Source organism: Hylobates moloch, unplaced genomic scaffold, assembly GCF_009828535.3.
Source record: "Hylobates moloch isolate HMO894 unplaced genomic scaffold, HMol_V3 SCAFFOLD_11, whole genome shotgun sequence".
Taxonomy (NCBI): Eukaryota; Metazoa; Chordata; class Mammalia; order Primates; family Hylobatidae; genus Hylobates; species Hylobates moloch.
In genome coordinates, this window is record NW_026652286.1 from 28,471,580 (window position 1) to 28,487,965 (window position 16,386).

The 16,386-nt window shown below is 40.9% G+C and overlaps 1 protein-coding gene across 6 annotated transcripts in view; it reads left to right on the top strand.

Annotated features, from left to right (window-relative positions):
- E2F8 (E2F transcription factor 8) overlaps nt 1–15,501 on the top strand; it is a 17,535-nt gene extending 2,034 nt beyond the window's left edge. For 2 of the 6 annotated variants that reach the window (XM_032166424.1, XM_032166423.2), the window contains exons 3-13: nt 1,456–1,734; nt 2,110–2,266; nt 4,523–4,837; nt 5,060–5,221; nt 7,212–7,349; nt 8,750–8,953; nt 9,248–9,335; nt 9,588–10,122; nt 13,715–13,847; nt 13,964–14,358; nt 14,732–15,501. In XM_032166424.1, the coding sequence (XP_032022315.1) occupies nt 1,456–1,734; nt 2,110–2,266; nt 4,523–4,837; nt 5,060–5,221; nt 7,212–7,349; nt 8,750–8,953; nt 9,248–9,335; nt 9,588–10,122; nt 13,715–13,847; nt 13,964–14,358; nt 14,732–14,914 (2,589 nt within the window). In that variant the 3' untranslated portion in view covers nt 14,915–15,501. Of the gene's footprint in view, nt 1–853; nt 1,735–2,109; nt 2,267–4,522; nt 4,838–5,059; nt 5,222–7,211; nt 7,350–8,749; nt 8,954–9,244; nt 9,336–9,587; nt 10,123–13,714; nt 13,848–13,963; nt 14,359–14,731 lie in introns of those variants that run through there. The other 4 variants (XM_032166422.2, XM_032166421.2, XM_058424472.1 and 1 more) reach the window with 3 other exon arrangements.
- Nucleotides 15,502–16,386: the final 885 nt, after the last annotated feature.

Here is a 16,386-nt window from a genome sequence, read left to right on the forward strand (position 1 = left end):
GATAACTTTTTACCAAATTGGCAGCTTATTTATGGGATCTGCAAAATGCTCTGTTTAGGGGGCAGACATTTTGTAAAATTACAAAAGAATTGTCTGTGGGGGGTGTCCAACTACTGATAGGTTAAAAAAAAGTGAACTTACATGCACATTTCCTAATAGTTTTAGATGTTAGTCAAATAAGAGAATTACTATTGCTTCTGATAATCTGAGGCAAAGAAAAAGCCTATTCTCAGATCAGCACATCTCAGATGCACATACTGGCAAGGAGCTCCTGTTGGGTCCACCACACTGACTTCCATGTAAGAAGAGCACCATACTTGGAGTAAAAATATCCGGGTTCTACTCCTGTGTGACCTCTCTCAGCCTGCATCTTCTCTTCTGCAAGCTAGGAATGCAGGATTCCATGAACATACAAATGGAAATGCACTTGATAAACCCAAGATGTCACAACATGTCCCATTAATCCATGTTCTTAAAGTTATTTGGTCTGCCTATTATTTTACTTATTGCTGTTCCAAGCATTTTCTTTAAAATAGATAAAGATGGGAGTAGTGTGTGAAGTCCCTGGTGTCCCAAACTGGAAGGAACATAGTCCCCATTAGCCTTATTTATGAACTGCTGTTAATTTACCCTTTTGTCTCAGTGGCTATCCTGCTTCTGCCAGGATCTAGCTTTGTGGTCTTAGGTAGCTGTTAGGTTGGTGCAAACATAATTGCTGTTTTTGCCATTACTTTCAATAGCAAAAGCCACAATTACTTTGCACCAAACTAATCATTTTACTTCTCTGAGCCCCATTTTCTCTATCTGTAAAATGAGGGAGTGGATGTTCAAAGAGCAGACTTTTCTGGTCAGAAATCCTGCTGTTGGACACTCTAGATTTCCCTGATAAATCTGACCATATGCTATCCGTCACTCTTGTCTCCTTGTCTCTGACTCTTCAGTGGTATTTTATTTAGCACCCACTGCATGCAGCCATTATGCTAGGTGGATAAGAATTTCTGCACTGTAGGCCTTTACTTATTACAGTGCCATGAGTAAACAAAAGTCATTTCTAGGAGTTTGATCATTTAACATTGTCAGTCCAATTAGGGGAAGCTGAGTGAAGGGCATTTGGGAACTCTATACTGTCTTTGCTTCTCTTCTCTAAATCTAAAACTATTTCAAAATACAATTAAAATTATAAGTCCTAACTAAAGTTGTTTTTTCAGTGGTTGAAACATAAGGTGAAAATATTTATCCCTTATTGCAAAATTAAAAATGGGAAATGTAATTATTAGAATTGACAATACATATCACATGACCATTAGAATACAGTTATTAATTTCCTCAACTCTGCAATCTCATTAGACATTTTTTCCTTGGCATGATTCTATTCGTTATGCAATTTCTAGAATCCAAGCTGTCTGATAAATCCGGTTTTACCATGGATTTAATTATTTACATTTTTTAAACCAGGAAAATCTCTTTTGTGAGCCACATAAAAGGGGACTAATGAAAACACCTCTGAAAGAATCCACCACAGCAAATATCGTGTTGGCAGCGATCCAGCCTGACTTTGGCCCTTTAACCACACCCACCAAGCCCAAGGAAGGCTCTCAGGGAGAGCCGTGGACACCGACAGCCAACCTGAAAATGCTCATCAGTGCTGTGAGCCCTGAGATCCGCAACAGAGATCAGAAAAGGGGTTTGTTTGACAACAGAAGTGGATTACCTGAGGCCAAAGACTGTATACACGTAGGTTTTCAGAGGACTGGTTAGAGGCTGGGGAATTTGTTGCGGGGGGTTGTAGCTATTAGAGAAGTGCCAGCAATTTAAAGCATCACCACCCGAAGGCTGTTACTAATTTCCTTCAGAGCACCAGAAAGGTTTGGACCCCAAGAAATACAGCACTGGGAATTCTGAACCTTTGCGTTATTTTCGTTTCAGGCTTTCCTTTCAGGTTTGCCAAGCATTTTGTACTGGCCCCCCTAACCTTTTCTCCCATCCAGACTTTGCAGCTGTTGAAACTAAGCGTGTGTAAGTTGGTGTTAGTCATCGAGCACAGATGCCCCTAATAAATCTGTCAAACTTTATTTTAGAATAAGACATTGTTTACCTTTTCCTTTGTAGGAACACCTATCTGGAGATGAATTTGAGAAATCCCAACCAAGTCGAAAAGAGAAAAGTTTAGGATTATTGTGTCATAAGTTCTTAGCACGGTATCCTAATTATCCCAACCCTGCTGTGAATAATGACATCTGCCTTGACGAAGTGGCAGAGGAACTTAGTAAGTATGCAAAGAACTCACTGAAAGAATTAATAATTAAAGTGGCTTTATGGACTTAACTCTTTCAGACCCCCACTCATCTAGCCAGTGTTTGTAAACGACACAAATAAGGCGACATGGAAATTTTTTATCTCTAAAGCCCTCTTCTAATGTAAGAATGAAGGCAAGTAGTTGCAAATTTCAGCAAATCTTGGAGGCAGAAAAGTCACAATGGAGGTTGCTTCTGACTACGGTTGTCTCTGAAGCTTTAAAGAAAGGCAATATTGTCTTATGACTTGTTTCACAAAGTTACAACTGTGAACTTTTGCCTCATTGCTCTCCCTTGCTGTTCTTGAAGAATCAGGCTAATGAATGGTTATCTTCCTAGCTGACGCTGAGGATCAGCTTCTGTGAGTGGGAACAAGACCTATGCGCTCCTGGACCTTCAGCACTATTCTGAGGACTAGTTTTCTGAGTGTTTTGTTTGGGGCACAAGTTATTCCTCCTGCCCCTTTTTTACTCCTCTGTTCAAAGACCTGAATGTATTTGGAGCTAAAAAGGGGCCTGTGGCAAATTTGGGGTACTTTTGGAGTCGTGTGGGTATCTTAATCTAAACCTGTGAAGTGATGTGCTGTGCAAGACAATACATTTTAATACAAAGCAATCACCCCATGAAGAAAAGTTGCCCTTCTAATACATTTGTAAATATCAACTTTATTTCACATTTTAAGAATATGCCATTTAGATTCATCTACTTTTCATACGTGCTTAATGGTAGCTGGGTAGGATGTACCTGTTAATTCAGCAAATATCTATTAATCTTCTACTACTATGTGTCAGGCAATGTTGTAGGAGCCTGGGATACATCCATAAACAAAAAGGGCAAAATCTCTTCTCTCTTAGAACCTGTATTCTAGTGGGGCAACAGATACTGAGTAAAGGATATAGGAAGTAAGTAAGGATAATACATGCTAGAAGGTAACGCGCATAGTGGAAAAATAAACTGTAGATCAAGATCAAGGGATCAGGAGTGCTGGGGAGGTGCTTTGCCATAAGTGGTCAGATCAGGCTTTGTTGAGAAGGTGACATCTGGGCAAGGACTTGAAAGAAGCAAGGTAGGGAGCTGTAAGGACATCAGGGAGAGGGGTTCCAGGCAGAAGGAACAGCCAGTACAAAGCAAGTGCATATCTGGCAGGTTCCAGGAACCGCAAGAGGTCAGTAGGATGCACCCTTATTAAAATAGTGTTTTATTGATCACTTTTCCAGAAAGGCTGATCTCATCAAATATTTAAATTGAAATTAAGTTTCTTGAACGAAGAGAATTCTAACATTACAGAATATTGAAAACCCAATTTAAATAGATCGATGACAGTCACAGAATTACTAATATCACATTGTTAATGATAGCTAGAAAGTAAGCAAAATTAGACCCAAAAAGGCATATTTTATTTTTATGTAAGTTTTTAAAAACTACATCATGGTTTTTGTACTTTCCTGAAATCTCAGCATTTCGTTTCTATCGTATGATCATTATATGGGTGTGTGTGTACGTGTATGTACTGGAAGTGGTTGGAAAGTGTGAGATGTAGAGTTTTAAAGACTTGGTTTGCTACTTGCTAGCTCTTTTGGGGTGAGCTACTTAGCTGGTCTGAGCCTCTGTTTTCTCATTTTTTCTTTTTTTTTTTTTTTGAGACGGAGTCTCACTCTTTCGCCCAGGCTGGAGTGCAGTGGCGCGATCTCGGCTCACTGCAAGCTCCGCCTCCCGGGTTCACGCCATTCTCCTGTCTCAGCCTCCTGAGTAGCTGGGACTACAGACGCCCGCCACCACGCCCAGCTAATTTTTTGTATTTTTAGTAGAGACGGGGTTTCACCGTGTTAGCCAGGATGGTCGCCATCTCCTGACCTTGTGATCCGCCCGCCTCGGCCTCCCAAAGTGCTGGGATTACAGGCGTGAGCCACCGCGCCCAGCCTTTCTCATCCTTTTTAAAGTGCAGATCATAATACCTACTTCACAAGTTTAGGGTGAAAACTTCCTAAAGCTGTGTAGCACGTCTTACGCCTTCATTAAATGTTGCCTTTCTAATTCATATGATTTGTACCCTTGGAAAGCAAGGACATGTCTTTCTCACCTTCACAGTATTTGTTGGGTATGTGCACTTGCAGTTAGGAAAGTGATATTATCCAGGACCTACTGACTAATAAACCATGGAAGAAAAAGCTATTCAATTCTAAACATATTACAAAAACCTGTAACACACAATTGCACTTTCTTTGTAGATGTTGAACGTCGACGCATTTACGATATTGTGAACGTCCTAGAGAGTTTACATATGGTGAGCCGCCTCGCCAAAAACAGGTACACTTGGCACGGGCGACACAATCTCAACAAAACCCTTGGCACCTTGAAGAGCGTCGGGGAGGAGAATAAGTACGCCGAGCAGATTATGATGATCAAAAAGAAAGAATATGAGCAAGAGTTTGACTTTATTAAGAGTTATGGTATAGAGGATCATATCATCAAATCAAACACTGGCCCAAATGGACACCCAGACATGTGTTTTGTGGAACTCCCTGGAGTGGAATTTCGGGCAGGTGAGAGATAGTAGTGAAAACTCCAGGCGGCATGGCATTTGTCCTCTGTCTAAGGAAAAGGTTCTCTGGAGAACACGGCTCTAAAGCTACTGCTGCCTTTAATGTTCAGATGCCACAGTTGTCAGCTGTATGATCAGGTGGTGGTATTTTTAGCCTTGTTACTTTAGAAGTCACTTGTCCCTTTATGAATTTTAATTCTCTAATCCTCATCCTTCTCTAAAGCTTCTGTAAACAGCCGCAAAGACAAGTCTTTAAGGGTAATGAGCCAGAAATTTGTGATGCTGTTTTTGGTGTCAACGCCTCAGATAGTAAGCCTAGAAGTTGCTGCCAAGATTTTAATTGGGGAGGACCATGTGGAAGATTTGGATAAAAGCAAGTTTAAAAGTAAGTGTCATGACTGCCATGGATTTTTGAACCTATTCTTAAACAATAAAATCTGTCATAAACTCATTTACAAATTAGGAAACATAGGTGCATAAACAGATCTTCTCTAATTATGTTTTATGTTTTTATATCTTCACTTCTCCCCAGAAGCCATGATAATTATTGATTTAGCTAACTTGTTGTGATACATAAGTATCACTACTCTTTTTTTTTAGACGGAGTCTCACTCTTTTGCTAGGCTGGAGTGCAGTGGCAAGATCTAGGCTCACTGCAACATCCGCCTCCCGGGTTCCAGCGATTCTCCTGCCTCGGCCTCCAGAGTAGCTGGGATTACAGGCGCATGCCACCATGCCCGGCTAATTTTTATATTTTTGGTAGAGACGGGGTTTCACCATGTTGGCCAGGAGGATCTCGATCTCTTGACCTCGTGATCCATCCACCTCGGCCTCCCAAAGTGCTAGAATTACAGGCCTGAGCTACCGCGCCTGGCCAAGTATCACTACTCTTATTTGACACATTGCTTCATTTGATATTGTAACATTGTTCTCAGAAGTAAACACAGCCAGGCGCGGTGGCCGAAGCCTGTAATCTCAGCACTTTGGGAGGCCGAGGAGGGCGGATCATGAGGTCAGGAGATCCAGACCATCCTGGCTAACACAGTGAAACCCCGTCTCTACTAAAAATACAAAAAAATTAGCCGGGCGTGGTGGCGGGCACCTGTAGTCCCAGCTACTCAGGAGGGTGAGGCAGGAGAATGGCGTGAACCCGGGAGGCGGAGCTTGCAGTGAGCCGAGATTGCGCCACTGCACTCCAGCCTGGGGGACAGAGCAAGACTCCGTCTCAAAAAAAAAAAAAAGAAAAGTAAACACTAGAAGAATCTGTTCTGTGTAAGCTCTAAATGAGAGTAAATTGTAAAGTGGGTCTGCACCCCGGTCTCCTTCCACTGATGCTGATATAGAGGGTTTATAAATGACTCACAAAATTGTCCGCAGAAGTGACCTGCAGCACAGGTAGTCTGCCATTTCGAAAGAATGGTTTTAGCTAGATTACCTGCTCAAAATTGGGAAGGGACTGTAGATTGGATTCCTAACAAAAGAGCTATGCCCTCACCATTACACCAGACTTTGCAGGAAGGGTGTGGAAAGAAGTACTCGGAGGATAGGGAGGGGCACTTGGCTCGGGAGATCGGGAGATCCGCAATTTCAGAAAACACGTCCTGATACTACTGAGGGGTTACTTGCCTTTTGTGAGTCACCGGATAGTTTTCATCTTTGTTTCACTGGTTAGTCATAGCCTTGAAAACTATTCCAGGAACTGCAGAGGTGTAAGTTACTGAATCCCCAGGGAATTCAGAACCTTCTGGTATGGCTAGGAAGGAGACTCGATTTGTAATTTGTACTATCAAGATGGCAGTAAAAAACAGACTTTTTGTAACAAAACTCTTTAAGATATGTGAGGTTTGTCAAGTTCACAGATCTATGTTTTGCATGTTACATAAAGACAATATTAAAAAATTACACATGTTGATGGGGTACAGAATTTTCTATGCTGCGATAGTAAATAAATTTTGTTATAAGCTATTATAAGCAGAAAAGCAAGACATTTATCACAGATACTTTTATTTCTCTGTTCATAAAATTCTTCTGAATCCTCATTAGAAGATACCCAGGAATGGTGACTTTTTATTTTTGAAACAGTCTGTAACATAGTTTCAGATAGGGTGATCTCATCAAGTCGTTTTTCCTTTGTCAACATATGCTATTGTCATTTTAACACTGAGTACTAGCAGTAATTGAGTCTTTTAAATATTTAAAACTTTTTTATCTTAATTAAAGCTGTATCACCAGAAGAACTTAATAGGAGGCAGATGTTTGTCTGTCTGACATTGATGGTTAAGACAGCTCTTAGAATATACATGAAGTCCTTCTGAAGGAAAATTCTTTGATCTTTTCATTATTCCATTAAGTGGTATATATACTTTTTTTCCCAGCAAAAATTAGGAGGTTGTATGATATAGCTAATGTTCTGAGTAGCCTGGATCTTATCAAGAAAGTTCATGTTACAGAGGAAAGAGGCCGAAAACCAGCTTTTAAATGGACCGGCCCAGAAATCAGTCCAAATACCAGTGGTATGTATTTTTTTCTTTCACCCTTTGCTTTATTATTTATGTGTGTGTGTTTTTTTAATTTTTAATTTCCAGTGTGTGTTATTCCCCTCCCTGTGTCCATGTGTTCTCATTGTTCAACTCCCATTATGAGTGAGAACATGTGGTGTTCAGTTTTCTGTTCCTATGTTAGTTTGCTGAGGATGATGGCTTCCAGCTCCGTCCATGTCCCGCAGAGGATATGATCTCATTTCTTTTTATGGCTGCATAGTATTCCATGGTGTATATGTACCACATTTTCTTTATCCTGCTTTATTATTTTGAATTAATGCACATTGGGAGATATTTTCCCTTCCCCTTCCTACTCACAACCCCACATGGAAAAGATATATATGATTGAAAAGATGATTCAAGATGAATGGCAACATAGAATGTTTGGCTACTGGCTCCATCAGCAAACCAAGATCCATAACAACCTCCCACCCTGTGTTCAAGAAGTAGAATCTGTATGTGGAAGGATTCGGAAAGTTGAAAGCACCACAAAGCATAAAACACTGTTGCTGCTCTGTGGCACAGTGACCACAACAGAACCTGTGCCCATTGAGAATATGAAATGAGTTCACTCTGGTTTCAAAGTAGATATTTCTAGTCTTCATCTTAACTCTGCGATGCTGACATTTTGCATTCTACCAAAGATCCCCACCCAGAATCATTGAAAATGACAAGAACATGGGCCATGGAGACAGAGGGAAACTTAAGTTCCATTCCCAGCCCTGCCACTCTGGCTTTGCAGCCTGAGACAAGCTACTTCTTTGAGGATTAGTTTTCTCATTGGTGAAACGGGAAGAACAATAGCACCTCAGTGGAGTTACTGTGATTTTGGTATAATCTCAGAGAGAGGTCCTTTGGTGCAGGAATTTGGAGTGAAAGTTCTGGGGCCATATTGACCAGGTTCATATCCCAGGCCCACATGCTCCCAGTTGAGAGACCTTGAACCAGTAGGTTAATGTCTGTGTGGGTCAGAGCTCTCATCTCCGACACAGGGCTGCATGTCTTGAGGAACAGTTACTTCATGGAGCTGTGAGGATCACCCATATTTCATCAGATCTAAGACTCCACCGATTGTAAGCTGCACAATTCTTTCTATATCACTAAGAAAGAAAAATCACTAATAACTACACTCTAGCACACCACTGGTTATCAGATATAGTGCAGTTTCAGAAATGCTAATGTAGGAAATATTGTGTCTCAGAATTCATTTAATAAGATAAACAAGGCTTTCTCTGTAAAGCCCTTAGAACAGTGATAGGCACATGGTCGGTGCTCTGTAGCTTGCCACTTTTATTCCTAAAATTGTTTTATTTCATATCCCAAAAGCAAACTGAGCCATCCAGGTTTTAATACACAGACATTTTCTGTTTCAGGCTCCAGCCCAGTCATTCCTTTTACTCCCTCTGATTTGGAGGTGAGACGGTCTTCAAAAGAGAACTGTGCCAAAAACCTCTTTTCCACACGTGGGAAACCAAACTTTACTCGACACCCATCTCTTATCAAATTGGTAAAGAGTATAGAAAGTGATCGGAGAAAGATAAATTCTGCGCCCAGTAGCCCCATCAAGACCAACAAAGGTATGTTTTCAGGAATGTCAGGGATCTACTAGGAAGAATTCCCTTTTATCTCATTTTTTCAGCTTACTTGATCCTTGCAATAGTTGTCAGAGAATTATTTCAGTATCTATATACCCAAACCCTCTTGAAGCCTAACGTATAAACTTAAAAAGTCATTTGTGGGGTTTATTGTTTAATCGCTATGCAACTGAGCAGAGGTGCACTCTCTGTTCCTCTGACTTCAGTGAGGTTTCATCTGTGTGAACATTTGTTCTTTAGCTTTGACCGATGCTCTCTTCCTTTCTATTTTAGCAGCTGAGAGTTCTCAGAATTCTGCACCCTTCCCAAGTAAAATGGCTCAGCTCGCAGCTATTTGTAAAATGCAGTTAGAAGAGCAATCAAGGTAGGTTGGCAATGCTCTTTAATAACAGGATGAATTACTTTTACATTACATTATTAGGATTACTTATTTTATGTGAGAAGAAGCACTAGCCTTGAACTGGAGAGCTAATCTTTTCTGTATCTCATACTCACTCATTATAGAAATTATCTGCATGTTCCATAAAAGCATGGCTTCAATATGAGGCTTAAAGCGGTAGAACAGTTCAGAAAAAATGTATATCCATCATGTCGTGTATTAAATCTTGTCTTTTAGTGAATCCAGACAGAAAGTGAAAGTGCAGCTGGCAAGATCTGGACCCTGCAAACCAGTAGCCCCTCTGGACCCCCCAGCGAATGCTGAGATGGAGCTGACAGCACCATCCCTCATCCAGCCCCTGGGAGTGGTTCCCCTGATCCCCAGCCCATTGTCATCAGCAGTGCCCCTGATCCTACCTCAGGCCCCTTCAGGCCCATCCTATGCCATCTACCTGCAGCCCGCTCAAGCCCACCAAAGTGTGACGCCACCCCAAGGCCTGAGCCCAACGGTGTGCACCACCCACTCTTCTAAAGCTACTGGATCAAAAGACTCCACAGATGCCACCACTGAGAAGGCAGCCAATGATACCTCAAAGGCCAGTGCCTCTACCAGGCCTGGAAGCTTGCTGCCAGCACCAGAGAGGCAAGGGGCAAAGAGCCGAACCAGGGAGCCAGCTGGAGAAAGAGGCTCAAAGAGGGCAAGCGTGCTCGAGGACAGTGGTTCCAAAAAGAAATTTAAAGAGGACCTAAAAGGACTTGAAAATGTCTCCACAGTAAGTACAGCCTTGAACTGCACAAAGCTTTAGGAATTCCCTAGTCTATTACAGGAAGATTGGTGGCTTGTGAAATTTACCGGAGAGCGTTCTCTCAGAAGACAAGGAACTGTTCCTTAGCATCCCATAATCCAAATGAGGCCCTCAACAGCTAATCCCCTGGCTGGGATGACGGCAGGGACATTTTTAACCTTTGGAGGAAGGGATTATTTGCTCTCTTTTTAAAGTACCACGGGTGGTTGTCCTTAAGTCCATTTCTCCGTCACACACTGGAATGCAAACACCTGTCATGAAAGTCTTCAATAATTTACAAGCAGACGTAACCCCAAATGAACGTGTGGATGCATAGGGTTCCTGTAACTCCTGCTTTCTAAGTCATTACCCAATGTTTGTTTGATGTCATGTAACAGGCATCTGTTGCCTACAAGATAAATTGCTCCCCGTTTTTACTTTCTACCTAAAATTTAAATCAAAATTTCTATTTTATGTAAATAGAAAAATCAAACTGATCTTGGCAAATTGTAGATCTAGTTCATGTATTGGTTTCTAGAGATTTTGACATGCTAGATAAATTTTTTTCCTAAGTGGAGATTAGTTCAGGAAGGAATTAATATTTATTGGATGCCTACTCACATATAGCAGACATAATAGATATTAGTCACTTTTACATACAGTATCTCATTTTTCTCCCTTAGGACAATTATATATGAGAGACATTACTGTATCATCCAATAAATACCACTAAATGTGCAAGTAAAAGTTAATCTCTCATTTTGCCCCTGCTCTTGATACAAGCTATTTTACTTCTCTGTGTCTTATTTTTCCGCATCGGTAAAGATGTTATTCCATCAGTTTTTCCTCATCACCTACTGGATATAAAGCACTGTGCTCTGGATCAAATCTAACCCAGCACCTGCCTTTGGTGACAATTGCTTTTGGGTACTTGCCTGTGGGCATATTATAGCTTTTGTGGGGTTAAGTGAATTAATTCCATGATGATACACATAAAAGGGTTTGATCCTTTAAAAACATGTTATAAGCTGAAAGGTATTATCTGTTACTGTTGTTATTAAAGAGGAAGCTTAGAGTTTGTCAAATCTTCCCATGAGGATGGCCTCATGGTAACCATTCAAAACATCTATCATCTTACATAGTATCCTTTTGTATTTAATGTATATGCTAAGTGGGAAATCACAAGGTTTCAATATTCTGGGAGGTCCATAACTTCTTTTGGCCAATGGGTATGATTTAATAATGGTCTCCTGTTGCTTACATAGTTATTCAGGATTAGAGTTTTCAGTGGATAGATTTTCCATATACTCCTGCTTCTTTTTTATATCTCTGAAACTTTAACCATTTCTTTTTTCTTTTGAGACAGGGTCTTACTCTGGCACCCAGAATGGAGTGCATGATTTTAGCTCACTGCAGACTTGACCTCCAAGGCTTAAATGATCCTCCCACCTCAGTCTCCCAAGTAGCTTAGACTACAGGTGTGCTGCCATGCCTGGCTAATTTTTTATTTTTTTGTGGAGACAGGGTTTTGCCATGTTGCTCAGGCTGGTCTCAAACTCCTAAGCTCAAGCAGTCTGCCCGCCTTGGCCTCCCAAAGTGCTGAGATCACAGGCATTTGCCATCATGCCCAGCCCACTTTAACCATTTCTTTTTAGTATGGCCTGAGCAAAACAAAAACGATGAGAGATTCATGTGTTAATTCATTCAACAAATTTTTACTGAGAATTTATATACTTCTAGGGGTGGAAAGAAGATAAGTATGCAAATAAACACAAACATATCAGGTAGCGAATGATAGGAATGAAGATGACATGATAGGAGGAAGGGGTGGGAGGGCTACTGTAGGCTAGAAGAGTTCAAGTTCAAATATGTCAGATTCATTCTGCAATTTAATAGTTCTAATTATTTTATAAAAAGGGGAATTGGCATTATCGGTTAAAAGATTTTATAATGAATATAGTTTGTTGGAAATTTAAAAATTATTATTCTATTACTATGGGTTTTACTGAAGACTTGAAAGGGTTAAACCAGCAATCAGAATAATTTGTACCATGAGAGAATATAACTAAAGCTAATAGAGAGCAGGTCTTCATAAAGCACCTAAATTTGCCCCTTAAAAATTCTCTCTTCCTGCAGTTTTCAAGGCACCTACTAGTAGAGATTTTGAGTGGGACCAAGTACCTAAGAAACAAAATTAAAAGCTTGTAGTATACTTTTAGCTTTGTGGATTCTGAATTTCCTGGTTCCCAAGGAAAAGACCTATTAACAACTAGATTAAACTTGTTTTGACAATGGAGAGAAGAAAGGTCTGAAGGAAGATAAAAGGAGGTCCCTAGTTTATAAGAGCAGTTTTTAGCTTTTGCCAGCCCCACTCATGGTAAGGCTAAAGCAGACTTTTCATGCAGTTCAGCCACCCATGTAAACCTTTTCTGTTTGGAAAAGTACAGTGACCTAACAGGCATGTTGGGAGGTACATGCAACCCTACCCTTGGGCCTTTTCTAGTTGCGATATAACTTTATTGCCTAAAGCTTTTGCTCAATGGCATGTGCGTCTCTAATATGAATTAATCAGTTCTCTTATTTGTAATTTTTTTTAACTCTGGTGTACTTTGCACATTTTAAGACTGCTTGTTTCATTAGAGCAAGCAGTACTAGAAAGAACTCTTTACTTATATAATTTCTGTTTTAAATCAGGGGCCAGCAAACATTCTTTAAAGGGCCAGATAGTAGACATTTTTTGGGTTTTAAGGCCATATGGGCTCTGTTGCACCTATTCAACTCTGCCATTGTAGCAGGAAAGTTGCTATAGGCAGTACATAAATGAATGAGTATGATTGTTTTCCAATAAAACTTTATTTATAAAAACAGGCAGGGAGTGGGAATTGGCCCATGGCCAATAGTTTAGCCCCCTTTCTCTAAATCAATGTCAGTTAAAGTGTTTCCTTAGAATACTAGTCCTCCTTAATTGCCTACTGAAAATATAGTTGCCAAATAGTTTGGGAAATGCTACCTGCTGTGCACCCCACTTGGAGATTTTTAAGGCATGCCACCATTAAAGTCTCTTGGAAATTCTCTAATAAAGACACCATTTGACTTTGTTTAATTCAGTATTTTCCAATTAGATTTGACCAAGAATCAGGTAATGCCTGTTTGCAACCCATGGACCTCAGGTCCCTCAGAATGCCCTTTGGGAAATGCCGTTCTATATAATTCAAGAACCATCAATTACTACTACATCATACCAAGGAGTCCAGTAGCAAGAGTTAGGTTATCAGTGTAAGAGTGGTGTGCTGGATGAATCCTTACCCCTAAGCAGGGTCAGTGCCAGCATCCAAAGGTATCCTAAGACCACAGGTGGCATTTAAGAAACATGTTCTGTATTATTTGGGGCAAGCATTGGAAAGGGTGGGAGGGTATTCTCCTCCAGGAGCCAGGTGGCCAGCCTGCCTGCAGCCCACACCGCTGGAGGCTTTGGTCCAATGAGGCAACCACCAAGGGATATTTAGTCCTGAAAGAAGCACGTGGCCATTTTTCTTCCTGCATTTGTGTGTAAAATAAACCCTTCCTCCTTGTTTTCTAGACCTTGTTCCCATCAGGATACCTAATCCCTCTCACCCAGTGCTCATCCCTGGGGGCAGAGTCCATTTTGTCTAGTAAAGAAAACTCAGGTGCTCTTTCCCCAAACCACAGGATTTACAGCTCCCCAATTGCAGGTGAGTGCACATAAAACGCTAACCAGATGTGGGCCGGTCTCAAGTTCACTTAAGCCTTGTCAACTTCTTGGATAAATGCCTGTGCTTTTAAGATATCTTCCCCCTTTTCTTTCCAGGTGTTATTCCAGTGACATCATCTGAACTCACTGCTGTTAATTTTCCCTCTTTTCATGTAACACCTTTGAAGCTAATGGTCTCACCAACTTCCGTGGCAGCCGTACCTGTCGGGAACGGCCCGGCTCTCACTTCAAGCCACCCTGTTCCCATCCAGAACCCAAGCTCAGCCATTGTAAACTTCACCCTGCAGCACTTGGGACTCATCTCACCCAGTGTGCAGATGTCTGCCAGCCCTGGGCCTGGAATCGTTCCTGTGTCTCCAAGAATAGAGTCTGTTAATGTCGTACCAGAAAATGCAGGCACTCAGCAAGGAAGGGCCACCAACTATGACTCACCAATCCCAGGCCAGAGCCAGCCAAATGGACAATCAGTTGCTGTGACAGGGGCACAACAGGTGAGAGGCTTTCTACTTAATTTAACTTTTCCTGGAATTATTAAGCCCCAAGTATCTGTGTCATAAGAGATTTGCTTTTGCTTTTCCTCTTTGGAGAGGGAAAGGATGGGAGAGTCAGGAGATTGAAGGCCTACGTTTCTTCCAGAACCCAGGAAGAGTGTCCAAGGCATCCATATTACTGGGTTATCATGAGATTTTTGTCTCTCCTCTAACAAAAATAATTGAGAATGTAAAACTCACCAAAGCTTCCCTCGCCAATTTCAAGATACGCCAGTTTCCCAATGTGCAATACATTCAACCAGCCCAATCTTCCAAGTCTGGTAAGACTATGTATCTGTTGACTTCTTTTGTCCATTCTTCTCTTTCCAATCAGCCTGTTCCTGTGACACCCAAAGGGTCACAATTAGTGGCCGAAAGTTTCTTCCGTACCCCAGGTGGACCTACCAAGCCAACCAGCTCATCCTGCATGGATTTTGAGGGTGTTAATAAAACCTCCTTTGGAACTCTCTTTGTCCCACAGCGAAAACTGGAAGTCTCAACAGAGGATGTCCATTAATCAACAGATGTTGACTTAGTTTAATTTTCTAAAGAGTTGTTTAATAGAGAAAATGTACACAGACTGATTTGGAGAACACATTCTCTGAAAATACTGTAAATACGTTGGGGATTTGCTCAATGTGAAATCAGATACTTGTTTTCATACATATATATATATATATATATATACACACACACATATATTTGTATAAAGCTAAGTTTAGCTTTCAGTCCTACAAAATAAAAGTAAAATGTTGAACTCTAAGATATATTAACTTCTAGGGGGAAAAATCCATTATTTTAGCTGTGCCTATACTATTATGCAAAGTAACTGTATTAAAGTTTACTTCCCTCTTAGTAAATATGTTTGTCATGCCTAACACAGCATTCCCTTAAACATTTTGCACAAAGAAAACGCTGTGTGATGTATAATGTTGTGTTTTTAAATAGGGGTGTAGCTATATTTTTTGTAATTTCTTTCATCTGTTGTTGCAGTGTATCTTTTTGTAAAGTTTGCAACAATCCTCAATCAAGTCTATGGAAAAATTATTTATAAAATGTATTTTTAATCATAAGTTGTTCAAATTAAAACTTTTCTAAAATATAGTTTGCATTTTCATTTGGCCAGTTAGGGCACTGTTGGGAGAAAATTAAAATTTACCTAATCACAGAGGCAAATTCTTAGTAAAGAGTATCCATGCTGGGTTCCGCTAGATATGCAAAGTTTATAGAATGTTTCTACATTCCATCCCCCATTTTGACCCTTGAGATTGCTCCACTTTTGCAGAAGTAAAATTGGCTTTGGAGAGGCTGTTGCTTGGCCAAGAACACCTAGCTAAGTCCCATGTGCTTCCTACCACACTCCAGGAGATTAGAAATGAAAGGTAGGCGCCTAGGGGCCCTGGTGTGACCAGCATCTGTCCCACGCTTCCTGCTCTACGCAGAGGTGGGTCTGTACCAGCTCTCTTAACATACTTCTTGGATGGCCCAGCTCCAGGGATGGGAAAACAGCAGTAAGGATTCTAATGTCCTCCACACCTGGAGAACTACTGTACCAAACCCCCAGGAGCTCCAAGAGAAGGGACGAGTTCCAGTGTGTTAAGTATGCATCTCTTTGACCCGTTTGTTATGGGAAGAATTGCACCTTGAGAATTGACAAGTGCTTTCCCTGGTGAGGGTCTTAAAGGAGCATCATAGTATCTATTTACTTCATGTTTACTATATGTAGACGGGGTTACACATTTTAAATGTATCATATCTATGAGCTACAACTGAGGCTCACAGGGATTAAAGCAACAAGTCCATGGTCACACTGCTAGCGTATGCAAGTACTCAGCTCATGTCTACTGGACCTCATTATCCATTGCCCATTTACTTCTAGAGACATGCCTAGCAGCTCTAGTAGGAATCAAGCACATTGATTCAGGGTAATCTAAGCATTAATAAAGTCAGCCCTTTCAAATACACGTTTTGTTTGCACAACCAAGTACA